The sequence below is a fragment of the Pelodiscus sinensis genome, chromosome 22 (assembly GCF_052426305.1).
Source record: "Pelodiscus sinensis isolate ZL-2025 chromosome 22, ASM5242630v1, whole genome shotgun sequence".
Lineage (NCBI taxonomy): Eukaryota > Metazoa > Chordata > Testudines > Trionychidae > Pelodiscus > Pelodiscus sinensis.
In genome coordinates this window covers 26,768,721-26,796,719 of record NC_143073.1, presented here as the reverse complement: position 1 = coordinate 26,796,719, position 27,999 = coordinate 26,768,721, and the positions used below count along the sequence as shown (strand labels likewise).

Sequence of the window (27,999 nt, the reverse complement as noted above, 5' to 3'; positions counted from 1 at the left end):
GCCGGGAGCCATAGTGGTCTTGTGGGGAGGTGGTGCCGCCGCCCGTGCCGGGATGCGGACTACAACTCCCAGGAGCCGCCGCGCGGCCTCGCGCTTCCGCCTCGCTCCGCGCCAGGTAAACAAGTCGGGGGTCTGGCCCAGCCCGGCCCCTCCCCTTTGCTGCTATTGGCTACTGTACCTCCCGTTCCACTCGCTTTCTGTCGTTATCAGCTTCTCATTGGCTACTGTAACTGTCTCTCCAAGGGAGGGGGTGGGATTACCTGAGATAATACCCGCCTTTCCTCGCCTCTGATTGGTCGCTGTCAATGTCACTCTTGGGGGCGGGCTGTGTCTTGGTGTTGCCTCGTGTCCGTCGGCTCGTGTGGCTGCCAGTCAGGGCGTTGTGCCCGCTGATTGGCCGGTTGCTCCAGCTGGTCTAGATTCATTCACCATTTTGTCTGTTGGAGTAAAAGGGGCTCTGAGGGGCCGCCAGGGGCTCGGGCTGGACCATCCCGTGGGATTGTGGGGGGGACTGGACTGTACCAACCCTCTGGACAGGGTCCGGACTGTACCAGGCTCCCCCTCGGACACGGGGGAGGGGGGGAGAAACAGGTAAGGGGGCCTCGGGCGCTACCAACCCCCCGGGGCGGAACCAACTGACTCCCCTCTTGAAGACAGGGGTAGCCCCCGGCGCGGTACCAACTAATCCCCCCCCGAAAACAGTGGAGCCCACCCCGGGGTGGTACCAACTGACGCCCCCAAAATGGGGGAAGCCCCCCCTAGGGGCGGTACCAACTGGCCCCCCTCCTGAAAATGGGGGGAGCCCCCGGGGCAGTACCACCTCACCCTCTGAAAATGGGGCGGTCCCAACCGACTCTCCCCTGAAAATGCTGAGAGTCCCCCCCCCCCGGCGGTACCAACTGCCCCCCGAAAATGGGGGGAGCCGCGGGCGGTACCAGGCTCCAGTGTGGAGGCAGGGCTGGGCAGAGGGGAGTTACTATTATGGGATGGGGTTTCCGGGTGACAGGGATACTATTATGGGGTGGGGGTTGGGGGCCGGGGTGTCCCGCCCCCCCAGCTGCTCCCTGCCTGGCGGGGGCTGGGCCAGGCCTGGGGCTGGGGACGGGGACCCTCCCACGGGGCCTAGCGCCCCAGGAACCCACGGCCCCTCCCGTCACACGGGATGGGGCCAGGCCAGGGCAGTGGGGCGGGACTGAGGGGCACTGGCAGGGCTGGGGGGGCAGGGGCTGGGGGGCGGGAATGAGGGGCACTGGCAGGGCTGGGGGGGCAGGGGCTGGGGGGCGGGAGTGAGGGGCACTGGCAGGGCTGGGGGGGCAGGGGCTGGGGGGCGGGACTGAGGGGCACTGGCAGGGCTGGGGGGGCAGGGGCTGGGGGGCGGGAGTGAGGGGCACTGGCAGGGCTGGGGGGGCAGGGGCTGGGGGCGGGAGTGAGGGGCACTGGCAGGGCTGGGGGGGCAGGGGCTGGGGGGCGGGAGTGAGGGGCACTGGCAGGGCTGGGGGGGCAGGGGCTGGGGGGCGGGAGTGAGGGGCACTGGCAGGGCTGGGGGGGGGTGGGGCAGGGGCTGGGGGGCGGGAGTGAGGGGCACTGGCAGGGCTGGGGGGCGGGAGTGAGGGGCACTGGCAGGGCTGGGGGGGCAGGGGCTGGGGGGCGGGAGTGAGGGGCACTGGCAGGGCTGGGGGGCAGGGGCTGGGGGGTGGGAGGGAGGGGCACTGGCAGGGCAGGGGCTGCAGGGCGGGGCACTGGCGGGATGGGAGGGAGGGGCTGTGGGGCGGCGGTGAGGGGCACCCGCAGGCCTGGGGGAGAGCCTAGGGCTGAGCTGGCAGGGGCTGCGTATTGGGAGTGAGGGGCCCCCCATTGGCTTGTCCAGACCTCTCCACTTGACTGGGTTTCCCTCCTGCCCCCAGGTCCTGTGTGTCTGCGCCCAGCCTGGCGGCTGGAAGATGAAACCCGCGAGGAAGGCTGCCAGCTCCTCCTCTTCTTCCTCGTCCAGCAGCAGCAGCAGTCGCTCCCCACCGTCCACCCGGGCCAAGACCCAGAAGCGCAGAACGGCAGAGGGGGGGCCCAAGCCGGCAGGGGAGGAGGAGGGGGGCGGAGGAGGCGGGGAGGAAAACCCTGCCCAGCCCCCACCTTCGCCAGGCCCCCTTCTCATGCCAGTGAAGATGGACCCTGGCTCGCGAGAGCTCCCAGGGCGGCAGAGCGACCCCTACGAGCCGCCAGAGGGGGAGCCGGGATGCGAGGACCCCCCAGGAGAGCCGCCTTTGAGCCGCAAGACGGCCACCTTTAAGTCCCGAGCCCCCCGCAAGAACCCGGCGCCCGGGGAGGAGTGGAGTGGGTCCGAGGGCTCCGGGGCGCCTGGCGAGGAGGGCGCCGGGCGCTGCCCCTCCTCCAGCACCGACACGGCCAGCGAGCACTCGGCCGACGAGGACATCAAGGGTGCCGGGGGGGAGCCGTGGGGCCCGGGCTCTGGCCCCAGTGACTACGACCTGCGCCAGCTGCGCTCGCAGCGGGTCTTGGCCCGGCGCCAGGGCCTCTTCCAGCCAGCCGTGGTGAAACACGTGCGGCGCGGCCAGGACCTGGGCGTTCAGTTCGCCGGCGACCGGGCTGTCACCTACTACGAGGGGGCGCTGGGCTCGGGGGCCCTGGACGTGGTCCTGGATGCCACGCCCCCTGCCGGAGCCGTGGCAGTGGGAGCCCGGGTCTGCGCCTGCGTGGGCCCCGAGGAGACGGCCTACCACGAGGGCACCGTGCTGGAGGTGAGCCTCAAGCCGGCCTCCTACAAGGTGCGTTTTGCCAGCCCAGGCCCCCGCAAGGACACGGTGTGGGTGCCACGCTCTAGCCTGCGGCTCCTGTGCTCGCCCTGGAGCCGGCCCGCTGGGCCCCCCAGGCCAGAGGAGGAGGAGCCCCCCTGCCCTGAGCCCAAGCAGCCGGAGGATGCGGAGGTCTCCAAGATCAGTGCCGGCGTGCGGGGGGCTGGGGAGGAGAAAGCCCTGGCGGCCCCCCCGCAGCTGCTGTCGCCCCCCAAGTCGCCGGCCTTCGCCCGCCTGCCGGAGCAGGCCTCGCCCCTGCTGAGCCCCGAGGCGGGCGGCAGCCGCAGCAGCAGCGTGGTGTCGGTGGAGAAGTGCAGCACGCCGGGCTCGGGGCGCTCCCGCACGCCCCTGACGGCCGCCCAGCAGAAGTACAAGAAGGGGGACGTGGTCTGCACCCCCAACGGCATCCGCAAGAAGTTCAACGGGAAGCAGTGGCGGCGGCTGTGCTCCCGCGAGGGCTGCATGAAGGAGTCGCAGCGGCGGGGCTACTGCTCCCGCCACCTGTCCATGCGCACCAAGGAGCTGGAGAGCCTGGCCGAGGGCCGGGCCAGCGGCCTGCGGGAGGGCAGCGCCGAGTTCGACTGGGACGAGACGTCCCGCGACAGTGAGGCCAGCAGCGCCCGCGCCGACTCCCGCCCCCGCCTGGTGGCGCCGGCCGACCTGTCCCGCTTCGAGTTCGACGAGTGCGAGGCGGCCGTCATGCTGGTGTCGCTGGGCAGCTCGCGCTCGGGCACCCCCTCCTTCTCGCCCGTCTCCACCCAGTCGCCCTTCTCGCCCGCCCCCTCGCCCTCTCCGTCGCCCCTCTTCGGCTTCCGGCCTGCCAACTTCAGCCCCATCACCGCCTCGCCCGTCATCCAGCGGGCAGCCGCCCGCAGCCGCCACGTCAGCGCCAGCACGCCCAAGGGGGCAGGGGGCGGGGTGCTGAGTCCCGAGATGCTGCACCACGCCCCGCACCGAGAGCGGCACTCCTCAGGCATCGCGCCCACCTTCCAGACCAACCTGACCTTCACCGTACCCATGAGCCCCAGCAAGCGCAAGGCAGAGGCGGCGCACGGCGGGCCGGGCGGGGGCGCCGACTTCCACAAAAGTGACAGCCTAGACTCAGGGGTGGAGTCCGTCTCCCACACCCCCACCCCCTCCACCCCCGCTGGCTTCCGGGCCGTCTCGCCCCCCGGCCCCGGGCCCTTCTCCTCCCGTTCCCAGCAGGCCTCGCCGCTGCTGCTGCTGTCCCCGCCGGCTGGGCTGACCTCGGACCCCAGCCCCACAGTGCGCCGGGTGCCGGCTGTGCAGCGGGACTCCCCGGTCATCGTCCGCAACCCCGACGTGCCGCTGCCCTCCAAGTTCACGGAGAAGCCTCGGGAGGGGCGGGCGGGCAGCCCCCGCCTGGGCAAAGCAGGCGCCAAAGAACAGCTGCAGGTGCCGGTGCCCATCAACATGGGGCGGGCGCTGCCTTGCAGCCAGCCCAGCGCCGCCCCCGCCCCGGAGCAGGCCCCCCCTGTCTTCAGCGTCTCCTCGCCTTTCCAGCCCGTCGCTTTCCACCCCTCTCCGGCTGCCCTGCTGCCCGTCATCGTGCCCCACGACTACCCGGGGCCTCCGGCCCCCAAGAAGGAGATCATCATGGGCCGGCCTGGCACAGGTAGGGAGCTCTGGTGGGGCCAGGAGGGGGCGCTGCGGTCTGGGGCGGCGAGGGCTCTACCCCAGAGGGGGCTGCATCTCCGAGCTTGGCAAGGCGTCTCTGTGCGAACAGCGCCCGCCCCCTGCCCAGGAGTGGCCACGTCCCTGCGCTGGGGAGGGCAGCCCGCTTTGGAGTGAGGCCTTGAGTGCCAGCCTGTGGGCGCTGCATTGCTCGCTCCAGCAGGGGGCAAACGACGTTCAGCCGAAAAGGCGCCCTCCTCCCTCCCTTCCCTCCCCTGTGCTCCTGGCTGGGCTGGGGGCTGAGCGTGACGAGTCGCACAGGAGTCGCGTGGCTGCGTGCGACGCTGAGTGTGCACAGCTGCCGTGAAGGGGATGTCGTGCGTGTCTCGCGCTGCCTGGCCCTGCCGTCCTTTCCCTCGCCCACGACGGGTTTGGCGCCTGGCGGGGATGCCGCACGGGGCGCAGGCCTGGGATTGTTGGGGCAGGGCTTACACGTGGGAATCGCGTGCTCTGTTTCGTACAGCCCGGGGCTCTTGGGGTAACTTGTATGCCAGCCTTCCATTTCACACTCACTTCTGCACTATCCGGTGTTCCTGGTGCAGCATTTGCACAAGAGCTTGCACACTCACCCTCTCTGTCATGCACGTCCTTGCCCAGGACAGGTTTGCACGCTGGCTGCGGCATGGAGCCAGGGCTGGGGCCCTTGTGCGAGCTGGCTGGCGGGGCCCAGCTCCGTGCCCCGGGCGTGTGCGTGAGAGTGGGCAGCTGGTTCTCCCTTCCTGTCGGTGTCGGGGATGTAGTTTGCTGTCTCTTGGCAACCGGTAACCAGAGCGACCATCTCCCTGCGCTCCCGGTCCTGTCTCTATTTATACTGGAGCCAGGGGGTGGGCGTGCAAGTGGGTGTGCAACGGGGTTGCATGAGTTCAGGGGACACGACAGGGCCAGCCGCTCCACACGCCCTGTGGAAAACGCACACACAAGCTCTCCCGCAGCGTGCGTGTGACTGGCCCAAATGCGCTTGCACGTGTGAGACACGTACATGTAGGACACGCGTGACTGCGAGTGTGTCATGCCCAGCGTGTCAGGCCACAGACTGCGTGTCTCTCAGACCGCCGCTCCTTCATGATAGCCTCCCAGCGCGTGCCTGGCGTGGCACTACCAGTGTGCTCACACCTTGCCTGCTGCTCTTGCACGCTTGTGCACCCTGTGCTGGCAGTTTGCCGTTGCCCCAGACACGTGTGTTCCACGCCAGCCTTACCATGAGGTGCACGGAGGTGTCCGTCTCAGGTGCCAGACTCGAGAATCGAGCCCTGTCAGTTTTGCCCAAGCGAGGGGGCCTGGGGGCGTCATTTGCGCTCCCCGCCTCAGGTGCCAAACGGTTGTGGGCCGGCCCTGAGTGTGTCCACGCCTGGGTCCCTGGCGGCGGGGCTGCACGCTCTGGCGCCTCCTGGGGGCCTCTCGCCCGCGCCGGGGCCCTGCTCTGGCTTGTGGGCCCCTGCCAGGTGCTTGCAAGGGCTGCTGCTTCCTTGAAAGGGGTTGCCATGGAGACCACGTGTCCTGTGTGGGGCAGGGCTGGGCCCGGTGGGGGGGATGGGCTGTCCATTCCTTATGGGGCCCTGGTGAGATGTGGGGTGAGCCTGGCTGTGTCCCTGCGCCCACTGCCGGCTCTGTGAGCGTGTGGGGCTGTGGGCCGTGTGGCAGGGGGGTGGGGCTCACGCCGAGTGTGCTGACAACTGTCTTGCTCTGAGTGCCCCAGTGTGCCCATGTGGCTGCAGCCTTGTCACACTGCCCAGGGCGGCCCTCTCTGCGTCTGTGTCTCGCTGTTGTGCTGGTCTTTCCCAGGGGTGGTGTGCGCCCTTCACGTGTGTGCGTCCCTGGGGGCTCCCAGCCCAGGACTGGGTGGGTAGGGGGTGGGGTGGGGTTGTGGGGCTCTCTCTGCCCCCATGGGCTGGGGGCAGCTGTGCTGATTCAGGCAGCTGGGCCAGGTAGTGGAATGTGGGGGTCAGGGGCCCCCCTGCCCTGGGGCTGGATGTGGGGGCAGGTGATGTCAGGAATGCAGCTGGGTCCCCAGCAAGCTCTGTGTGTGAACGTGGGCGTCAGTGTCTCTGTGTGTCATGCCCAGCTGTGCCCCTGAGCGTGTGTGTCGGAGCACAGCAAGGGGGGGAGTGTGAGCAGAGCCACATGCCCAGGGTGTGTGGGTGGGCATGTGGGAGCACGCCCGTGTGTGCACGCGTGCAGGTGTTTGTGTGGGCGTGTATACAAAGCTGCCAGTGAAAACCTGTTAGGGCACACCCCTCCGTGCACGTGGTAGTGCCTGTATGTGTCAACACACAGCAGCATTTCATGCCCACAAGGTGCATCTTGGTGAATGTATTACCCGTGTGCGTGTAGCGCATGGGATGGAATCGGTGTGTGCAAGCCTGTGAGACGTGCACATGAATGCTTGTGGTAGGTGTGCAAGTGTGTTACAAGGGCACACAAGCATGTGCAGGTGTCGGAGTGGCACGGAGTCGGTGTGTTTGCATGCTAGGAGTGTGAGCCAGTGTGGTGAGTAGGATGGAGAGGGTGTGGATGTCAGCAGGCATTAGAAGTAGGGGTGTAAAGTCCAGGTGCTGTCGGCGCTGCACTTCCGCCCCCAGCTGCTGCTTCCCAGTTAGCCGGCGGCGTGGGCAGGGGGCTGCACCAGCCCAAAGGGGCGGATCCTGAACCAGTTTCCCAGTAAGGGAACCAGTTAACCCTTAACATCCCTAATTAGCAGTGCAGGGGGGTGTGTGTGGTCAACGTGCCCACAGGCATGGAGGTGGCTAGGTGGGGGCATTGCAAGCGTACACGAGTGTGTGTAGTGTGTTAGCAGTACAGGTGGGCGTGTGAGCTAGGTGTGCAGGCACGGGCAGTGAGTGTGTACAGCAGTGAAAGCACACACAGGTGCGTGCAGGTGGAAGAGTGGGACGTAGTGGCTTGGCACAGCACAGGTAGGGTGTTACATGCACACACAGCTCTGTAATGCCCAGTCATGGGCAGTATGCGGGTGCACACCTGTGTAATGCCTGGCTGTAGGCATTGCACACGCACAGATATGTGATGCCTGGCTGCCGGTGGTGTGCACGCGCACAGGTGTATAATGCCCGGCCACCAGTGGCGCGTGTAACGCCCAGCGGTGCGCGCACAGGGTGTGTAATGCCCCGTAGCGGGTGGTGCACGTTCACAGGGTGCCTAATGCCCAGCGGCGGGCGGTGCGAGGGCACAGGGTGTCTAATGCCCAGCGGTGGGCAGTGCGAGGGCACAGGGTGCCTAATGCCCAGCGGCGGGCGGGGCGAGTGCCCAGGTGTCTAATGCCCAGAGGCGGGCGGTGTGCGGGCACAGGGTGTCTAATGCCCAGCGGCGGGCGGTGCGAGTGCCCAGGTGTCTAATGCCCAGAGGCGGGTGGGCAGTGCGAGTGCCCAGGTGTCTAAAGCCCAGCAGCGGGCGGGGCGAGGGCACAGGGTGTCTAATGCCCAGAGGCGGGCGGGCAGTGCGAGTGCCCAGGTGTATAATGCCCAGCGGTGGGCGGTGCGAGGGCACAGGGTGTCTAATGCCCAGAGGCGGGCGGTGCGAGGGCACAGGGTGTCTAATGCCCAGAGGCGGGCGGTGCGAGGGCACAGGGTGTCTAATGCCCAGAGGCGGGCGGTGCGTGGGCACAGGGTGTCTAATGCCCAGAGGCGGGCGGTGCGAGGGCACAGGGTGTCTAATGCCCAGAGGCGGGCGGTGCGAGCGCACAGGGTGTCTAATGCCCAGAGGCGGGCGGTGCGTGGGCACAGGGTGTCTAATGCCCAGAGGCGGGCGGTGCGAGCGCACAGGGTGTCTAATGCCCAGAGGTGGGCGGGCAGTGCGAGTGCCCAGGTGTCTAATGCCCAGAGGCGGGTGGGCAGTGCGCGGGCACAGGGTGTCTAATGCCCAGAGGCGGGCGGGCAGTGCGAGTGCCCAGGTGTCTAATGCCCAGCGGCGGGCGGTACGAGGGCACAGGGTGTCTAATGCCCAGAGGTGGGCGGGCAGTGCGAGTGCCTAGGTGTCTAATGCCCAGAGGCGGGTGGGCAGTGCGCGGGCACAGAGGGTCTAATGCCCAGAGGCGGGCGGGCGGTGCGAGGGCACAGGGTGTCTAATGCCCAGAGGCGGGCAGGCAGTGCGAGTGCCCAGGTGTCTAATGCCCAGAGGCGGGCGGGGCGAACGCACAGGGTATCTAATGCCCAGAGGCGTCTGGGCAGTGCGAGGGCACAGGGTATCTAATGCCCAGAGGCGGGTGGGCAGTGCGAGTGCCCAGGTGTCTAATGCCCAGAGGCGGGTGGGCAGTGCGCGGGCACAGGGTGTCTAATGCCCAGAGGCGGGCGGGCGGTGCGAGTGCCCAGGTGTCTAATGCCCAGAGGCGGGCGGGCAGTGCGAGGGCACAGGGTGTCTAATGCCCAGAGGCGGGCGGGCAGTGCGAGTGCCCAGGTGTCTAATGCCCAGAGGCGGGCGGGCAGTGCGAGGGCACAGGGTGTCTAATGCCCAGAGGCGGGCGGGCAGTGCGAGTGCCCAGGTGTCTAATGCCCAGAGGCGGGCGGGCAGTGCGCGGGCACAGGGTGTCTAATGCCCAGAGGCGGGCGGGCAGTGCGCGGGCACAGGGTGTCTAATGCCCAGAGGCGGGCGGGCAGTGCGCGGGCACAGGGTGTCTAATGCCCAGCGGCGGGCGGGCGGTGCGAGTGCCCAGGTGTCTAATGCCCAGCAGCAGGCGGTGCGCGCGCAGGGTCAATAATGCCCGGCAGCGGGCGTTACACGCGCACGCGCGTGCCCGGCGGTGCCCTGAGGGCGGGGGCGCAGCAGGACGCGGGCTGAGCCCCCCCCGCGCCCCGCGGCAGCCAATGGCTGGCCGCGCCGCCCCCGCCAATGGGGAGCCGAGCCCGCTGCGCTCGCGGTGACGTCGCGGCGGCGGCCAATGGGCGGGCGGCCTGTGTGAGCGCTGCTCATTTGCATGTGAATGACCCGGGGCGGCCGCAGCCAATGGGGCGGCGGGGGGCGGCGGGGCTGCGTGACGCGCGCGCGCGGGGGGGCCGCCCTTGTTCCCAGGCGGGGCCGGGCCGGGACAGGCGGCGACAGCGGCGGCGGCAGCGCAGACCCCGCGCGCGCCCCCGCGGCTCCCTCCCCGCTCGGCGCGCCCCCGCGGCTCCGCGCGCCCCGCATGGGGTAGCGGCCCGGCTGGCAGGGGCGGGGGCATGCCCCGCGCCGCCCCGCGCGATGTTCTCCACCGAGCGACCCCCGGCAGCGCTGCCCCCCCCCGCGCCGCGGCGGGGCCTCGGCATGTTCGGTCAGTGGCGGGGGCGGGGCTCTAGCTGCACCCGGGGGGTGCGGGGCGCTGGGGGGGCCAATAGTGGGGCACAGGGCCGGGGGTGCGGGGCGCTGGGGGGGCCAGCAGGGGGGCACAGGGCCGGGGGTGCGGGGCGCTGGGGGGGCCAGCAGTGGGGCACAGGGCCGGGGGTGCGGGGCGCTGGGGGGGCCAGCAGTGGGGCACAGGGCCGGGGGTGCGGGGCGCTGGGGGGGGCCAGCAGGGGGGCACAGGGCCGGGGGTGCGGGGCGCTGGGGGGGCCAGCAGTGGGGCACAGGGCCGGGGGTGCGGGGCGCTGGGGGGGCCAGCAGTGGGGCACAGGGCCGGGGGTGCGGGGCACTGGGGGGGGCCAGCAGTGGGGCACAGGGCCGGGGGTGCGGGGCGCTGGGGGGGGGCCAGCAGTGGGGCACAGGGCCGGGGGTGCGGGGCGCTGGGGGGGCCAGCAGTGGGGCACAGGGCCGGGGGTGCGGGGCGCTGGGGGGGCCAGCAGTGGGGCACAGGGCCGGGGGTGCGGGGCGCTGGGGGGGTCAGCAGTGGGGCACAGGGCCGGGGGTGCGGGGCGCTGGGGGGGCCAGCAGTGGGGCACAGGGCCGGGGGTGCGGGGCGCTGGGGGGGCCAGCAGTGGGGCACAGGGCCGGGGGTGCGGGGCGCTGGGGGGGTCAGCAGTGGGGCACAGGGCCGGGGGTGCGGGGCGCTGGGGGGGGCCAGCAGTGGGGCACAGGGCCGGGGGTGCGGGGCACTGGGGGGGGCCAGCAGGGGGGCACAGGGCCGGGGGTGCGGGGCGCTGGGGGGGCCAGCAGGGGGGCACAGGGCCGGGGGTGCGGGGCACTGGGGGGGGCCAGCAGTGGGGCACAGGGCCGGGGGTGCGGGGCACTGGGGGGGGCCAGCAGTGGGGCACAGGGCCGGGGGTGCGGGGCGCTGGGGGGGCCAGCAGGGGGGCACAGGGCCGGGGGTGCGGGGCGCTGGGGGGGGGGGGGCCAGCAGGGGGGCACAGGGCCGGGGGTGCGGGGCACTGGGGGGGGCCAGCAGGGGGGCACAGGGCCAGGGGTGCGGGGCGCTGGGGGGGGGGGGCCAGCAGTGGGGCACAGGGCGGGGGGTCTAGGGCGCTGGGGGGGGGGGTCAGCAGTGGGGCACAGGGCGGGGGGGGTCTAGGGCGCTGGGGGGTCAGCAGTGGGGCACAGGGTGGGGGGGGGGCTTTAGGGCGCTGGGGGGGGGGGGTCAGCAGTGGGACACACAGGGCGGGGGGGTCTAGGGTGCTAATGGGGCAAGCAGTGGGGCACAGGGACGGGGGGTCTAGGGTGCTGGGGGGGTCAGCAGTGGGGCAAAGGGCCGGGGGTCTGGAGTGCTAAGGGGGCCAGCAGTGGGACACAGGGCCGGGGGTCTTGGGTGCTAAGGGGGCCAGCAGTGGGGCAAAAGGCCGGGGGTCTGGAGTGCTAAGGGGGCCAGCAGTGGGGCAAAGGGCCGGGGGTCTGGAGTGCTAAGGGGGCCAGCAGTGGGGCAAAGGGCCGGGGGTCTGGAGTGCTAAGGGGGCCAGCAGTGGGGTGTGTGGCCACTGGCTTTGGTGGGGGTCCTCGCTGGGACTGGCTCGGGGGCAGGGCATGGTGGGGCGGGAGCCCCAGGGGAGGTCCGGCTCCAGGGCAGTGGCTGAGGACTGGCCTGAGCGCAGTCTCCCTGCCCCCTCTGAGCAGGGTCCATTGGCACTGGGACCCCTGGCTCCGGCGTAGGGGGCAGCTCAGGTGGTGTCCCCAGAGTCTGAGGTAATTTGGACCTGCAGCCGGAGGCCTGGGTCCTGTTCCCAGCTCCGAGGGGAGGAGCTAGTGGGTTAGACTCCTGGGTGGGGGAGAGGTGGGCTGTGGGGAGGGGGCAGGCTGGAGCCAGGACTCCTGGGTCCTGGGTGGGGGAGAGGTGGGCTGTGTGGAGGGGGCAGGCTGGAGCCAGGACTCCTGGGTCCTGGGTGGGGGAGAGGTGGGCTGTGTGGAGGGGGCAGGCTGGAGCCAGGACTCCTGGGTCCTGGGTGGGGGAGAGGTGGGCTGTGTGGAGGGGGCAGGCTGGAGCCAGGACTCCTGGGTCCTGGGTGGGGGAGAGGTGGGCTGTGGGGAGGGGGCAGGCTGGAGCCAGGACTCCTGGGCCCTGGGTGGGGGAGAGGTGGGCTGTGTGGAGGGGGCAGGCTGGAGCCAGGACTCCTGGGCCCTGGGTGGGGGAGAGGTGGGCAGTGGGGAGGGGGCAGGCTGGAGCCAGGACTCCTGGGTGGGGGAGAGGTGGGCTGTGGGGAGGGGGCAGGCTGGAGCCAGGACTCCTGGGTGGGGGAGAGGTGGGCTGTGGGGAGGGGGCAGGCTGGAGCCAGGACTCCTGGGTGGGGGAGAGGTGGGCTGTGGGGAGGGGGCAGGCTGGAGCCAGGGCTCCTGGGTTCTCTCCCTGGCTGGCCCTGTGACTTGGCCAGTGCACGTCCGGTTTCCTGCCGGACCCTTGTGCGTGAGGTGTTTGGAGGGGGGACGTCTGTGCCCCCCAGCGCCGTGGCTCCTCCGTGGGTGGAGTGCAGCCCCTCAGGAGGGGCAGGGGGCAGTGCTGTGACCCCGTGGTTGTGGGCTGCAGCAGCGCCCTCCCCCCACTGAAATCCTCTCCCATCCTGGCCCCCCCGCGGGATGTGGTCACCGGCCGGCCGGAGAACAGGAAGGCAGAGCCGGCTTCCCGGCAGCGTCCCCGCCAGCCACTTAAGGGCTTTAATAATTGAGTTAGCCGCTCAGGCGCCCTGCTCCTGGGCTCCCTGCAGCCGTGGGGGCTGGGCCGGGCCCTGGCGTGTCAGTGAGCCAAGGGGTGGTTCACCTGATGGGCGGCTGCGTCGCAGGGTAGTGGTTGTGGCGTGCGGCCCCTTGCCCTTGGGGTAGCTCCCTGCCCCATCCCAGGGCTCTGCGGGGGGGCCTGCTTGTGAGGTTGCCTTGGGTGCTCGTGGGTGCTGCCCGCAGCCATTTCTGGGGTAGGCGGGAGCGAGGGGCGCGGGGGTGCCTGCCTTGGGGTGTCTGGCGCCGTTTTGTGTGAGGGAGGTTGGGGTGCCGGGAGCGATACAGGGCGTCGTGGTGTCTTTGTGCCCTGTGGGCCCAGGACGGGGGGCGTGGTGTTACGTTGCAGGGTGGTGTAGTGTTGTGCGTGTGCGCGTGCGTGCGCGTGCGTGTGCGCGCGTGTGTGTGCATGTGTGTGCGTGTGTGTGTGCGTGTGTGCGTGTGTGTGCGTGTGCGCGTGTGCGCGTGTGTGTGTGCGTGTGTGCGTGTGTGCGCGCGTGCGCGCGTGCGCGTGTGCGTGTGCGCGTGTGCGCGCGTTGTGCAGGTGACAGGACGTGCTGCGTCCTATTGGCTGTTGCAGGGTTCGTTGTGTGTCCTTGTTCCCTGGCCTCTCCCCCACCTTCCCCTAGGGCAGCGGTTCCCAACCTCTTCCAGATGGGGGCCCATCCTGACAATTCAGAAGACTTGGTGACCCAGGGCAATTCAAACCTGGGGGGGGGGCAGAGCCGCCGGGGGAGACACCTGGCGACCCTTTGGAAATGTCATGGCGACCCACAGGTTGGGAAACTCTGCCCTAGAGGAAGTGCTGCTCAGCCGGAGGCCCTGCAGGAAGAGGGGGAGGGCTCAGCTGGGGGATGGGGCTGGAGGGTGCCCCTGCCCTGCGCTGCCCCATGGGGGGCTGCCGCTCCCCTGGCCCTCAGATCAGTGCTGGGAGGCTCCCCTCCACCGCACCTCCCTGGGGTTGGCCGGGAAGCGGTTTGCTCCTGCAGCCCCCCCAGCGCCCCCCCCCCCACTCTGCCAGGGCCGCGGGGCCGTCTGTTACGGGCGGGGTGACCGGGCAGTTCTGGCTGCATCTTTAACCCTTTGCCTGCTCTCTCCCTTCCAGTCTGGACCAACGTGGAGCCGCGCTCCGTGGCCGTGTTCCCGTGGCACTCCCTCGTGCCCTTCCTGGCCCCCAGCCAGCCAGACTCCTCCGTGCAGCCCAGTGAGGGCCAGCAGCCTGTCAATCACCCAGCAGTGTCCAATCAGAACAAAGGTGAGGGCGGGCAGGCTTAGGGGGGGCTGCCGGCCAGCCCAGCTCCGTGCCAGCGTAGGGGAGCTGTTGGCTTTTGTGTGTGACCCACCAAAATGGTCTTCACTTGGATGATTGGGGGGGGGATGGGCATCCTCTGTTTCAGTGTGACCCACAGAAATGTCACTCCCTGTCTGCCGTGTTCTCATGGCCCTTTGTCCCCACCAGAGCCTCCAGAATCAGCGGCCGTTGCTCACGAGCTCCCGGGAGCATCTTCAGGGGCTGAGCTGGGGAAGTTGGTGGCTTCCTGCCCCGACAGCCCAGCCTCAGCCCCCCAGGCCACAGCAGCAGCTGGGGGGGTAGAGGGGCCCCCTCAGCTTGAGGATGAGACCCCTGGCCCCCCGCGGCTGGATAGCGAGACAGAGAGCGACCATGATGATGCGTGAGTGGGAGAGGGGTTGGAGGACATGGGGGGGGGGGGGGAGGAGGCCTGGCAAGGGATTGGGGAATGTGCGGCTTGTGCGGGTGTTGTGGGGAGCATGGGGCTGGTGGAGGGTTGTTTGTGGGCACGTGGTCGGGACTAGCAGGGCTGGGGGGAGATCGGGGCGGACATGGCGGGGTTACGAGAGAGACACCCGCCCTGCACAGGTTTCTGTCAGTCGTGTCCCCTGAGATCCAGCTGCCGCTGCAGCCTGGGAAGCGCCGGACACAGTCGCTGAGCGCCCTGCCCAAGGAGCGGGACTCCTCCTCTGAGAAGGATGGGCGCAGCCCCAACAAGGTGAGAGAGACCTGCCCCCCCATGCCAGGTGCATGGAACAGTCCAGAAACCGTCTGCCCACCCCTTGTGTGCATGGAACAGTCCAGAGAGACCCCCTCCATCTTCCCAGGTGGATGGAATAGTCCAGTGAAATCACCTCCCCCCTCTCCCCCCCCTTGTGTGGAGTGGTCCAGAGAGACCACCCCACCATGTGCAGGAACAGTGGAGAGACCAGCTGTCCTCCCTTCACCTGTGCTTGGAATGGTCCAGAGACAAGCCCCATCCTCCCCTGCAGACGTGTGTGCATGGAACAGTCCAGAGAGACTTGCACCTCCCCAAGGCCAAGTGCATTATTCCCTACATGGAATGTGCCACAAGAATTCGCCCCCCCCCCACTTATCTTCCACATGGAATGTGCCACGAGAACTCACCCTCCCTTAGCCCCATCTGGAATGCTCCCAGGTACCCCCCCCTTTATCTCCCACATGGAATGCTCCACGAGAATTCACCAGCTCCCTTAATCCCCCACATGGAATGTACCATGAGACCTCACTGCCCCCCCTTTTATCTAATACATGGAATGGACCACGAGGGTCTATCTCTTCCCCCCCCCATAGATCCGCCCCTTCCTGAGAGAGGGATGTGATTGGCTGCAGGTGCATTGCTAGTTTGGATACTGACCCCTCCTCTGTACCCAGAGGCCCTCTGCTGTGTTTTTCTGGGAGGGATGTGATTGGCCATGGGTGCATTGCTCATTTGCATGTTAATACCCCCTTGTCCTTACAGACTCCCACCCCCCCCTTTCCTTGGGAGAGGGATGTGATTGGCCAGGCATATGTTGCTCCCCTCCCCTGGACCCCCACTCTCCCTGTGGGAAGAATGTGATTGGCTGTAGGTGCTTTGCTCATTTGCATACTGCCCCCTCCCCTTCCCGCAGCGGGAGAAGGACCATATCCGGCGGCCCATGAACGCCTTCATGATCTTCAGCAAGCGGCACCGGGCCCTGGTGCACCAGCGGCACCCCAACCAGGACAACCGCACCGTCAGCAAGATCCTGGGCGAGTGGTGGTACGCGCTGGGGCCCAAGGAGAAGCAGAAGTACCACGACCTGGCCTTCCAGGTACAGTGTGGGGCCCCACGAGTCGGGTTGGGGCCGTGGGTCCTCGGGGGCCCCGCGAGTCGGACGGGGAGCAGAGTGGGGCTTGGGGACCTGCGGGGGCAGCAGGAGACTTGGCAGCCAGGCACTCGGGCGGGGGAATGCAGGGGGCGCGGGGGCCCTGTGAGCTGGGGGCGCGGGGACCTGCGGGGGCAGCAGGAGACTTGGCAGCCAGGCACTTGGGTGGGGGAATACAGGGGGCGCGGGGGCCCCGCGAGCTGGGGGCGCGGGGACCTGCGGGGGCAGCAGGAGACTTGGCAGCCAGGCACTCGGGCGGGGGAATGCAGGGGGCGCAGGGGCCCCGTGAGCTTGGGGTTTGAGGACCTGCGGGGGCAGCAGGAGACTTGGCAGCCAGGCACTCGGGTGGGGGAATGCAGGGGGCACGGGGGCCCCGTGAGCTGGGGGCTTGGGGACCTGCAGGGGCAGGGGAATGCAGGGGGCGCGGGGGCCCCGCGAGCTGGGGGCTTGGGGACCTGCGGGGGCAGCAGGAGACTTGGGCAGCCAGGCACTCAGGTGGGGGAATTCGGGGGCCCGGGGAGTCGGACGGGGGTAGTGGGGCTCCCTGACCCACTCCCTGTGCAGGTGAAGGAGGCGCATTTCAAGGCGCACCCTGACTGGAAGTGGTGTAACAAGGACCGGAAGAAGTCGAGCTCGGATGCCAAGCCCTCGGTGCCAGGGCCTGGGGGCGGCCCCAAGGAGGCGCGGGAGCGCAGCATGTCGGAGACGGGAACAGCCACTGTGCCGGGAGGTGAGAGCCCTCCCCGATTCCCCCTCTGCCCCATTGTGCCCCCACCCCATCTCAGCCCCTTTCTTCTCCCCTTGCAGCCTCCTCCGAGATCCCGGCACTGGCGGGGCCGGAGGGCAAGGCAGGGGGCCCGGGCCACGTGCCGGGGGAGCGGCTGATCCATGTGGCGGTGTCTGGGGCGCAGCACCCCCGCCCCCGGGCCTTCTCTCACAGCGGGGTGCACAGCCTGGAGGCCGGGGAGCGAGACGGCCAAGCGCTGCAGGAGCTCACGCAGGTACTGGAGCGTGTGAGGGGGCATATGGGGTCCCCAGGAGGGGTCAGGGCCCCATTGGGGCAGGTGCAGTGCTCACGGCCCTCGGTCGCTCCTGCTGTGTTGCAGATGTGCTCTGGCCCCTCGCCCTACCCCGTCGGGAAGGGGCAGTTCGGGGGGCCGGGCCCCTCGGGGTCCCCATTCGCGCCTCCGGGCGAGGGGCCCCGGCCCCCCCTGCTGCCACCGGCCCCCCGTGCTACCCGCTCCCAGCGCGTGGCCAGCGAGGACATGACGAGCGATGAGGAGCGCATGGTCATCTGCGAGGAGGAGGGAGACGACGACGTTATCGGTGAGGCCCCCCGGCCCCCTTCAGAGCCGCCCCTGGCCCCCCACCAGGCCCTCTTTGGAGCCACCCCTGACCCCCCCTCCCGGCCCCCTTCCGAGCCCCCAGGCCCCCTTCCTGGCCCTCTTCGGAGCCTCCCCAGGCCCCCCCCAGCCTCCTTTGGAGCCCCCAGACCCCCTCCCGGCCCCCTTTGGAGCCTGCCCAGAGCCCCACTGGCCTGCCTGTGACTTGCCTAGAGCCCCAGGGCACCCCAGAGCCCTGTATGGCCTCGCAGCCCGTAGCCCACAGGCCCCGTCTCCCGGCACAGCTCCGTGGGGGGCTGGGCCCGGCTGACTCCGCCCCTCTGCCCCCAGCGGAGGATGGGTTCAACCCAGCCGACATCGACCTGAAGTGCAAGGAGAGGGTGACGGACAGCGAGAGTGACGCCTCCTCGGGGGAGGAGCCCGACGGCAAGGTGGGGAAGGAGGGGGGTGGGGCGGTGGGGCAGCCGACGTGGGCTGTCGTGAGGGGCTGATGGGGTCCCAGGGGAGGGGGCCCCGCTGGGGTAGACGTGGGGTCCCCGGGGGAAGGAGGGGGGCGGGGGTGCTCTGGGGGTGGGGCGGTGGGGCAGCCGCCGTGGGCTGTCGTGAGGGGAGGATGGGGTCCCGGGGGAGGGGGCCCCGCTGGGGTAGACGTGGGGTCCCCGGGGGAAGGAGGGGGGCGGGGCAGTGGGGCAGCCGACGTGGGCTGTCGTGAGGGGGCGATGGGGTCCCAGGGGAGGGGGCCCCGCTGGGGTAGACGTGGGGTCCCCGGGGGAAGGAGGGGGGCGGGGCAGTGGGGCAGCCGACGTGGGCTGTCGTGAGGGGGCGATGGGGTCCCAGGGGAGGGGGCCCCGCTGGGGTAGACGTGGGGTCCCCGGGGGAAGGAGGGGGGGTGGGGCGGTGGGGCAGCCGACGTGGGCTGTCGTGAGGGGGCGATGGGGTCCCAGGGGAGGGGGCCCCGCTGGGGTAGACGTGGGGTCCCGGGGGAAGGAGGGGGGCGGGGGTGCTCTGGGGGCGGGGCGGTGGGGCAGCCGCCGTGGGCTGTCGTGAGGGGCTGATGAGGTCCCGGGGGAGGGGGCCCCGCTGGGGTAGACGTGGGGTCCCGGGGGAAGGAGGGGGGCGGGGGTGCTCTGGGGGCGGGGTGGTGGGGGCAGCCGCCGTGGGCTGTCGTGAGGGGATGATGGGGGGTGAGGGGTCTGCGCTGACGGACGGGGGACGAGGGGGATTGGCGGGGGCAGGCTCTAACCCCCCCATGTCTGTCTCCCCCAGGGCTTTGGGCGGAAGCTCTTCTCCCCGGTGATCCGCTCCCCGCCGCTGCCCCCCGCCCGCCCGCCACCCGCCCCAGAGCTGGACCTGCCCCATGGCCCTGACCAGCTGCCCCCAGCCAAGTCCTACAGCCCCTTCCCGCTGGCTCCCGGTCCCTACAAGGCCCAGGACTCTCGGGGGAACCGGCCCCCCGGCCCCCTGGCGGCCAAGCGCCCTGAACCAGCCCCCCCCTTCCGCCGGAAGAGGCCCGAGAGCGCCGGGGGCACGGAGCCAGGCCCCGCCGGCCCCTCCGTCATCTCCTCCCCCGGGGGGGTGCTGCAGGCGCTGGTGCTGCCGGAGCCGGGGCGCCCGCCCACGGGCACGGTGCTGGTGCCGGCGCCCTCGCTCGGTGGCTACGGGGGGGCGGCGGGGCTGGCGCGTACGGCCTCCACCGTGGTCACCAACGTGGTCAAGCCGGTCAGCAGCACCCCGGTGCCCATCGCCAGCAAGCCCTTCCCCCGGGGGGTGGGCGAGGGCGGGCACCTGTTCAGCCCCCCACCCCTGGAGCCGGCCCCGCCGCCCCTGGCCCTGCTGGGGGGCGCCAAGCCGGAGGCCCTGCCCGTGGGGCGCATCGGCCTGCTCTACACCGACAAGAAGGCCCCGCCCCCCGCCAGCCAGGCCCCGTCCCCCCACCTGGTGGCCGGGCCCCTGCTCGGCCCGGTGGCCAAGGCCGCGGGGGCCCCGGGCAGCGTGGTGACCAACCTGCTGGTGGGGCAGGCGGGGGGCACGGGGGCGGGGCCAGCGCCCGTCACCGTGCTGCCGCCGCAGCCCTCGGTCCAGTTCATTACCCAGAACCCCCCGGGCGGGGGGCCCAACGGGCCGCTGCCCCTCGGCATCCTGCAGCCCCAGGGCCTCCTGGCGGGGGCGCCGGGCAAGGCGGGGGGCATCGCCCAGGTGCAGTACATCCTGCCCACCCTGCCCCAGCAGCTGCAGGTGGCCGGTGGCAAGGGGCCGGGCCAGGGGGCGGGCGCCACCAGCATCCACTTCACCCTGCCCCCCGCCAGCAGCAAAGTGCTCGCCGCCGCGCCCCACGGACTGCCCCTCCTCCAGCCCGGGCCTGGGGGCGCCAGCACCGCGGTCACCGTCGTCTCCACGGCGCCCAAAGGTGAGGGCCTGTCGCCTTGTGGGGTGCTGACTCCGGGGTGGGGCCTCTTGCCTCTGGGAGGTGACTCCAGAGTGGGGGGGCTGACAGCGGGGAAGGGGCGGGGCCGGGGGGGGGGCTGACAGCAGGACAGGGGAAGGGGCGGGGCTGGGGGGGCTGACAGCGGGGAAGGGGCGGGGCCGGGGGGGGCTGACAGCGGGGAAGGGGCGGGGCTGGGGGGTGGGGGCTGACAGCAGGGCAGGGGAAGGGGCGGGGCCGGGGGGCTGACAGCAGGGAAGGGGCGGGGCCGGGGGGGCCGACAGCAGGGAAGGGGAAGGGGTGGGGCCGACAGCAGGACAGGGGAAGGGGCGGGGCCGGGGGGCTGACAGCAGGGAAGGGGCGGGGCCGGGGGGGCTGACAGCGGGGAAGGGGCGGGGCCGGAGGGGGCTGACAGCAGGGAAGGGGAAGGGGCGGGGCCGGAGGGGGCTGACAGCAGGGCAGGGGAAGGGGCGGGGCCGGAGGGGGCTGACAGCAGGGAAGGGGCGGGGCTGACAGCAGGGAAGGGGCGGGGCTGACAGCAGGGAAGGGGCGGGGCCGGGGGGGCTGACAGCAGGGCAGGGGCGGGGCTGACAGCAGGGCAGGGGAAGGGGCGGGGCCGGGGGGGCTGACAGCAGGGCAGGGGCGGGGCTGACAGCAGGGGAAGGGGCGGGGCCGGAGGGGGCCGACAGCAGGGAAGGGGCGGGGCTGACAGCAGGGAAGGGGCGGGGCCGGGGGGGCTGACAGCAGGACAGGGGAAGGGGCGGGGCTGGGGGGCTGACAGCAGGGCAGGGGCGGGGCCGGGGGGTGGGGGCTGACAGCAGGGCAGGGGCCGGGGGGGGCTGACAGCAGGGGCGGGGGCGGGGCCGGGGGGGGTGGGGGCTGACAGCAGGGGCGGGGGCAGGGGCCGGGGGGTGGGGGCTGACAGCAGGGGAAGGGCCGGGGGGGCTGACAGCAGGGCAGGGGAAGGGGCAGGGCCGGAGGGGGCTGATAGCAGGGAAGGGGCGGGGCTGGGGGGGGGCTGACAGCAGGGCAGGGGCGGGGCCGGGGCGGGTGGGGGCTGACAGCAGGGCAGGGGAAGGGGCGGGGCCAGAGTGGGAGGGGCGGGCCCCCCACTGCCTGATGTGGCCCCTCTGTTCCCCGCAGCCCCGTCGGTGTCTCCCGTGCAGGCCCCGGGCCCTGGCGGCTCGGCCCCCCTGGTGCAGGGCAAGGTGCTGCTGCCAGTGGCGGTGCCCCAGGTGACCGTGCGGCCTGGTGGTGGGGCTGGCCCCATGGCCCAGGTGGCGCCGCCCTTCCCGGTGCCCATGCAGAACGGCGCCCAGCCCAGCAGCAAGGTGAGCGCGGGTCCGTCCCGCGGGGGGGGGGGGTTGGGTCCCTCTGCCCCTGACGGCCTCGCTCTGCCCCCCAGATCATCCAGCTGACCCCGCTGCCCATGGTGCAGCCCCCGGCCTCCACGCAGAGCAGCGCCGCCCTGAGCCCCGCCACGGCCGTCGTGGGACCCCCCAGCCAGGCCCAGAAGGTGCTGCTGCCCTCCTCCACCAGGTAGGGACCGGGCCTGGGGGGGCTGTGTGCCCCCCGCCTGCTCGTAACTCTGCCCCTCTCTGCCCAGGATCACCTACGTGCAGTCCGCCGGCGGGCACCCGCTGCCCCTCAGCACCTCGGCCTCCCCCTCGCAGCCCGGCCCCGCCACCTACGTGCAGGCCCCCGTGGGGCCCGCCCCCATGGCCCTGGGCTTCACGGCGCTGGGGCCCAGCGGGCCGGCCATCGTGCAGCCGCTGCTCTCGGGTAAGGCTGGGGCTGGCGCCGGGCGGGGCGGGTCCGTCCGTCCGTCCCTCTCATCCTCGGCGTTTCTCTCCGCAGGGCAGAGCCCCCTGCTGGCCCCGGGGCAGGTGGGGGTTTCCCCGCTGCCCAGCCCCCAGCTGCCCCCCTCCTGCAACGGCCCGGTGATCACGGCCATCTACCCTGGGCCCCCCAGCGCTGGGCCTGCCCCGCCGCCCACCCACAGCCTGGTCTACAGCGTGGCCAGCCCTGCCCCCATCCTGCCCAAGGGGGGCAGTGCCAGCAGCCAGAGCCCAGCGGGGCCTGGGCCCATGGGTGAGTGGGGCGAGGCGGGCCTGGGGGCCCCAGAGGGCGGGATCCCTGGGCTGCGGGGGGAGCGGGGACGTTAAAAGGCCGTTAGCCGGGGTAGGAGCGGTGGCCCTGGCTCTGTCGGGCGGGACAATCGCTTGGTCACTGTCTTCGGTCCCCCCTCCGGGGCAGCTGGCGCCGGCCACTGGGCGAGATGGGCCCTGCCCTGCCCCCGGCCGGCCGGTCTCATGTGCTTATGACTTGGGGGAGCGGGGCAGGGGAGGGGTGGAGCTATGGGGTGGGAGGGGGCCTCAGGTGTGAGTGGGGCTCTCCCGGCCCCCTCTGACTGTCTGTCTCCCCCCCACAGGCCCCATCGCCTTCCCCCCGGCTCCTGCCCGGCCCCCCCGCCCCCCGCCCAAGCCCCCCCAGAAGGTGAAGGCCGCTATCGCCAGCATCCCCGTGGGCTCCTATGAGTCGGCCTTGTCGCCTGGCCCGGCCCGGCCCCCAGGGGCGCAGCAGCCAGAGCTGGGGCCCCTGCCCCGCGTGTCCCGGGAGATGGAGAGCCCCAGAGAGCCTCCGGAGCCTCCGGCCCCCTCCCCGCCGCCCCAGCCAGCCCGGCCCGCCCCAGCCCTGGAGCCGGAGAGCTGGGACGGGCCCCCTCCCTCACCCGCGCCCCCGGCGCCCGAGGCCGCTTGCAGCGAGGGCTGGAGCCAGCGGGAGGCAGCCGCCGGGCCTGGCGAGGAGCGAATACTCCGAGAACCCGCAAGTGCAGCCGGAGCCACCCCAGGGGCCAAGGGCCCCGAAACGGTGAGTGAGCCCCCTGCTGGACCCCCTAACTCCCCCCATGCCTGGTGCTAATGATCCCCCCCCCACAGGTCCCCCGGGTGCCTGTGTCTCCTGACTGGAGGGTCCCAGGTCCTGAGAGCCGCCCCGAAGCCCCAGCCCCCACTGCCGGCTCCTCATCCTCTTCGCTCAGCCCTGCCCCTGCTGGCTCTGGGGAGGGGCCCCGGGGGGCTGGTCCCACCCCTGGTGCGCCTGAGGGCCCAGAGCGCAAGGAAGGCGGGGCCAGCAAGAAGGTGAAGGTCCGGCCTCCCCCCCTGAAGAAAACCTTCGACTCGGTGGACAAGTGAGTGATGGGGAGGGCGTGTCAGGCCCTTGGGCGGGAGGGATCCCGCAGGGGGAGTCCAGGGGTCACGGGCCCTTGGGCGGGAGGGATCCCGCAGTGGGAATCCAGGGGTCACGGGCCCTTGGGCGGGAGGGATCCCGCAGTGGGAATCCAGGGGTCACGGGCCTTTGGGCGGGAGGGATCCCGCAGGGGGAGTCCAGGGGTCACGGGCCCTTGGGCGGGAGGGATCCCGCAGGGGGAGTCCAGGGGTCACGGGCCCTTGGGCGGGAGGGATCCCGCAGGGGGAGTCCAGGGGTCACAGGCCCTTGGGCGGGAGGGATCCCGCAGTGGGAATCCAGGGGTCACGGGCCCTTGGGCGGGAGGGATCCCGCAGGGGGAGTCCAGGGGTCACAGGCCCTTGGGCGGGAGGGATCCCGCAGTGGGAGTCCAGGGGTCACGGGCCCTTGGGCGGGAGGGATCCCGCAGTGGGAATCCAGGGGACACGGGCCCTTGGGCGGGAGGGATCCCGCAGGGGGAGTCCAGGGGTCACGGGCCCTTGGGCGGGAGGGATCCCGCAGGGGGAGTCCAGGGGTCACGGGCCCTTGGGCGGGAGGGATCCCGCAGGGGGAGTCCAGGGGTCACGGGCCCTTGGGCGGGAGGGATCCCGCAGTGGGAGTCCAGGGGTCACGGGCCCTTGGGCGGGAGGGATCCCGCAGTGGGAATCCAGGGGTCACGGGCCCTTGGGTGGGAGGGATCCCGCAGTGGGAGTCCAGGGGTCACAGGCCCTTGGGCGGGAGTGATCCCGCAGTGGGAGTCCAGGGGTCACAGGCCCTTGGGCGGTCGCCGGGGGGTCGCTGGGGGTCACAGGCCCTTGGGCAGGAGGGATCCCGCAGTGGGAGTCCAGGGGTCACGGGCCCTTGGGCGGTCGCCGGGGGGTCGCTGGGGGTCACAGGCCCTTGGGCGGTTGCCGGGGGGTTGCTGGGGGTCACAGGCCCTTGGGCAGGAGGGATCCCGCAGGGGGAGTCCAGGGGTCACAGGCCCTTGGGCGGGAGGGATCCCGCAGGGGGAGTCCAGGGGTCACGGGCCCTTGGGCGGGAGGGATCCCGCAGGGGGAGTCCAGGGGTCACGGGCCCTTGGGCGGGAGGGATCCCGCAGTGGGAGTCCAGGGGTCACGGGCCCTTGGGCGGGAGGGATCCCGCAGTGGGAGTCCAGGGGTCACGGGCCCTTGGGCGGGAGGGATCCCGCAGGGGGAGTCCAGGGGTCACGGGCCCTTGGGCGGGAGGGATCCCGCAGGGGGAGTCCAGGGGTCACGGGCCCTTGGGCGGGAGGGATCCCGCAGTGGGAGTCCAGGGGTCACGGGCCCTTGGGCGGGAGGGATCCCGCAGTGGGAGTCCAGGGGTCACGGGCCCTTGGGCGGGAGGGATCCCGCAGTGGGAGTCCAGGGGTCACGGGCCCTTGGGCGGGAGGGATCCCGCAGGGGGAGTCCAGGGGTCACGGGCCCTTGGGCGGGAGGGATCCCGCAGGGGGAGTCCAGGGGTCACGGGCCCTTGGGCGGGAGGGATCCCGCAGTGGGAGTCCAGGGGTCACGGGCCCTTGGGCGGGAGGGATCCCGCAGTGGGAGTCCAGGGGTCACGGGCCCTTGGGCGGGAGGGATCCCGCAGTGGGAGTCCAGGGGTCACGGGCCCTTGGGCGGGAGGGATCCCGCAGGGGGAGTCCAGGGGTCACGGGCCCTTGGGCGGGAGGGATCCCGCAGTGGGAGTCCAGGGGTCACGGGCCCTTGGGCGGGAGGGATCCCGCAGTGGGAGTCCAGGGGTCACGGGCCCTTGGGCGGGAGGGATCCCGCAGGGGGAGTCCAGGGGTCACGGGCCCTTGGGTGGGAGGGATCCCGCAGGGGGAGTCCAGGGGTCACGGGCCCTTGGGTGGGAGGGATCCCGCAGTGGGAGTCCAGGGGTCACGGGCCCTTGGGCGGTCGCCGGGGGGTCGCTGGGGGTCACAGGCCCTTGGGCGGTTGCCGGGGGGTCGCTGGGGGTCACAGGCCCTTGGGCAGGAGGGATCCCGCAGTGGGAGTCCAGGGGTCACGGGCCCTTGGGCGGGAGGGATCCCGCAGGGGGAGTCCAGGGGTCACGGGCCCTTGGGCGGGAGGGATCCCGCAGTGGGAATCCAGGGGTCACGGGCCCTTGGGCGGGAGGGATCCCGCAGGGGGAGTCCAGGGGTCACGGGCCCTTGGGCGGGAGGGATCCCGCAGGGGGAGTCCAGGGGTCACGGGCCCTTGGGCGGGAGGGATCCCGCAGGGGGAGTCCAGGGGTCACGGGCCCTTGGGCAGGAGGGATCCCGCAGTGGGAGTCCAGGGGTCACGGGCCCTTGGGCGGGAGGGATCCCGCAGTGGGAGTCCAGGGGTCACAGGCCCTTGGGCGGGAGGGATCCCGCAGGGGGAGTCCAGGGGTCACAGGCCCTTGGGCGGTCGCCGGGGGGTTGCTGGGGGTCACAGGCCCTTGGGCGGTCGCCGGGGGGTCGCTGGGGGTCACAGGCCCTTGGGCGGGAGGGATCCCGCAGGGGGAGTCCAGGGGTCACGGGCCCTTGGGCGGGAGGGATCCCGCAGTGGGAGTCCAGGGGTCACGGGCCCTTGGGCGGTCGCTGGCCCCTGGTTCATGGCCCACGAGGCGCCTGGCCGGGGCCGCGGGTGGTGACGGCCCCGCCCCCCGCCCCCCCAGCAGGGTTCTGTCCGAGGTGGATTTCGAGGAGCGCTTTGCCGAGCTGCCGGAGTTCAAGCCGGAGGAGGTGCTGCCCTCGCCCACGCTGCAGTCGCTGGCCACCTCGCCTCGCGCCATCCTGGGCAGCTACCGCAAGAAACGCAAGAACTCCACCGGTGGGCGGGACTGTGGGGCGGGAATGATGGGCCCTGGGTAGGGAGGGCCAGGGGCTGCAGGGGGGGACCGAGAGATACCGGGGGGGCCGCAGGTGAGGAGTGGGTGCTGGGTGGGGAGCGAGGGGCAGCAGGGGAGGAATGGGTGCTGGGTGGGGAGCGAGGGGCAGCAGGGGAGGCCGGGGGTGGGGGCGGGAGCGAGGGGCACCGGGGGGGGGGGGGGGGGGGGGGGGGGGGGGGGGTGCCGCAGGTGAGGAGTGGGCGCCGGGGGGGCCTGAGGGTAGGGAGCGAGGGGCGCGGGTGGGGAGCGAGGGTGGGGAGCGAGAGGTGCCGGGGGGGCCGGGAGGGAGGGGCGCCGGGGGTGGGGAGCAAGGGGTGCGCTGCGGGGAGGGACACGGACTCAGCAGACCCATGGCCCGTCCCTAGACCTGGACTCCTCCACCGAGGACCCCATCTCGCCCAAGCGGAAGATGCGGCGTCGCTCGAGCTGCAGCTCGGAGCCCAACACGCCCAAGAGCGCCAAGTGCGAGGGCGACATCTTCACCTTCGAAAAGACAGGTGAGGCCTGGGGGCGGGGCCTGGCCGGGGCGGGGCCGTGGATAATGCGAAGGGGAGGAGGGAACAGAAGGGGCGGGGCCTGGAGAGGCGGGGCTCACCAGGGGAAGGGGCGGGGCTCACCGGGGGAAGAGGGCGGTGCTCACAGCCCCTCCTGCAGGCGCCGAGGCGGAGGACGTGCTCGGGGAGCTGGAGTACGAGAAGGTGCCGTATTCGTCGCTGCGCCGCACCCTGGACCAGAGGCGGGCGCTGGTCATGCAGCTCTTCCAGGACCACGGCTTCTTCCCCTCAGGCCAGTGCGGGCGCCGTGGGGCAGGCGCCAGGGTGTGCAGTGAGCCTGGCTAGTCCCGGGATGCCCCCTGGTGCCGGGCGAGGGGTCCCCCTATCACCAGCCCCCCCCCCCGAGGGCCGTGTCCCAGAGCTGGGCGAGGGGTCCCCCTATCACCAGCCCCCCCCCCCCGAGGGCCATGTCCCAGAGCCGGGCGAGGGGTCCCCGTATCACCAGCCCCCCCTTTCCCCCGAGGGCCGTGTCCCAGAGCCGGGCCAGGGGTCCCCGTATCACCAGCCCCCCCTTTCCCCCGAGGGCCGTGTCCCAGAGCCGGGCCAGGGGTCCCCGTATCACCAGCCCCCCCTTTCCCCCGAGGGCCGTGTCCCAGAGCCGGGCCAGGGGTCCCCGTATCACCAGCCCCCCCTTTCCCCCGAGGGCCGTGTCCCAGAGCCGGGCCAGGGGTCCCCGTATCACCAGCCCCCCCTTCCCCCCGAGGGCCGTGTCCCAGAGCCGGGCCAGGGGTCCCCGTATCACCAGCCCCCCCTTTCCCCCGAGGGCCGTGTCCCAGAGCCGGGCCAGGGGTCCCCGTATCACCAGCCCCCGTGTTGCTGACAGTGCCTTGTGTCCCACAGCCCAGGCCACAGCTGCGTTCCAGGCCCGCTACTCCGACATCTTCCCCACCAAGGTCTGCCTGCAGCTGAAGATCCGAGAGGTGCGGCAGAAGATCATGCAGGCGGCCACCCCCACGGAGCAGGCGCCGAGCACGCCTGAGCCTGGGGGGCCGGGCAGTGCCAGCGCTGCAGAGGGGCAGCCCCCAGAGTCTGCGCCCCCCCAGGACTCGGAGCCCGGGGCAGAGCCTGGGGGTGGCTCCGGTTGGGACAGTAGCCAGGCCTCGCCCCCGGGGGGCGCTGCAGGCAGCAGCAGATGAAGGGCCTTGAGTGGCACGGCTGGAAGCAAAGCATTGTGGGAGCTTCGCCCGCCTTCCTGCAACTCCCCTGCCAACCAGGGGTCCTGGCAAAGACTTCTCCTTGCTTTCCCCAGGATGGTCTGCTCCATTATGGACTCCAGTGCCCCCTGCGAGGATGGTCTGCTCCGCCACGGGCACCAGCGCCCACACCCCCAGGCGGGATGGTCTGCTCCGCCACGGGCACCAGCGCCCACACCCCCAGGCGGGATGGTCTGCTCCGCCACGGGCACCAGCGCCCACACCCCCAGGCGGGATGGTCTGCTCTGCCACAGGCACCAGCGCCTGCGCCCCCCTACTAGGATGGTCTGTTCCACCTCTGGCACCAATTTCTGCCCCCCCTCCCTGCAGGGATGGTCTGCTCCTCCATAGATGCCACCACCTCCCTTCCAGACTGTGGCTCCGCCCATTCCAGCCTACCAGCCCCGCCTCCGGCGCCGTGGGGACCGCAGGGGCATGGACACCTGTAAAGTGACAACTTTTAATAATGTTAAATATTTTGCGACCTGATGCACTGGTGGCTTGTCAAGCTCTCCCTTCCATGCTCCGCCCCCTGCCATGCGGGGGTGGGGACAGCGCTGGGCTCCGCCCTGATCCTGCATCGTGCTCCGCCCCCTGCCGTGTGGGGGTGGGGACAGCGCTGGGCTCCGCCCTGATCCTGCATCGTGCTCCGCCCCCTGTTGTGCGGGGGTGGGGACA

The 27,999-nt window shown here is 71.7% G+C and overlaps 1 protein-coding gene across 3 annotated transcripts; it reads left to right on the top strand.

Moving 5' to 3' along the window:
* Positions 1-3: 3 nt before the first annotated feature.
* On the top strand, positions 4-27,540 carry CIC (capicua transcriptional repressor). 3 transcript variants are annotated; one of them, XM_075916052.2, is made up of 21 exons: positions 4-115; positions 1,905-4,443; positions 13,660-13,809; positions 14,014-14,227; positions 14,434-14,563; positions 15,480-15,662; positions 16,281-16,446; positions 16,524-16,717; positions 16,823-17,042; positions 17,390-17,490; positions 18,326-19,466; positions 20,625-20,812; positions 20,887-21,020; positions 21,088-21,263; positions 21,339-21,572; positions 21,913-22,352; positions 22,421-22,671; positions 25,362-25,516; positions 25,940-26,071; positions 26,229-26,360; positions 26,969-27,540. In XM_075916052.2, exons 1-21 carry the CDS (start codon positions 53-55, stop codon positions 27,262-27,264), a joined length of 7,239 nt encoding a protein of 2,412 aa, XP_075772167.2. In that variant the 5' UTR covers positions 4-52; the 3' UTR covers positions 27,265-27,540. The 3 variants fall into 3 exon arrangements, with proteins under 3 accessions (XP_075772167.2, XP_089628430.1, XP_089628429.1); XM_089772303.1 differs by having other exon boundaries at positions 5-115; positions 25,365-25,516; XM_089772304.1 differs by lacking the exon at positions 21,339-21,572.
* The last annotated feature ends 459 nt before the right edge of the window (positions 27,541-27,999 follow it).

Coding starts and splice junctions, on each gene's coding strand:
- CIC (XM_075916052.2), top strand. CDS start 53: ATGCGGACTACAACTCCCAGGAGCCGCCGCGCGGCCTCGCGCTTCCGC. Junction 17,491..18,325: donor GGGAGGAGCCCGACGGCAAG/GTGGGGAAGGAG, acceptor TGTCTCCCCCAG/GGCTTTGGGCGGAAGCTCTT. Junction 25,517..25,939: donor GAAACGCAAGAACTCCACCG/GTGGGCGGGACT, acceptor GCCCGTCCCTAG/ACCTGGACTCCTCCACCGAG.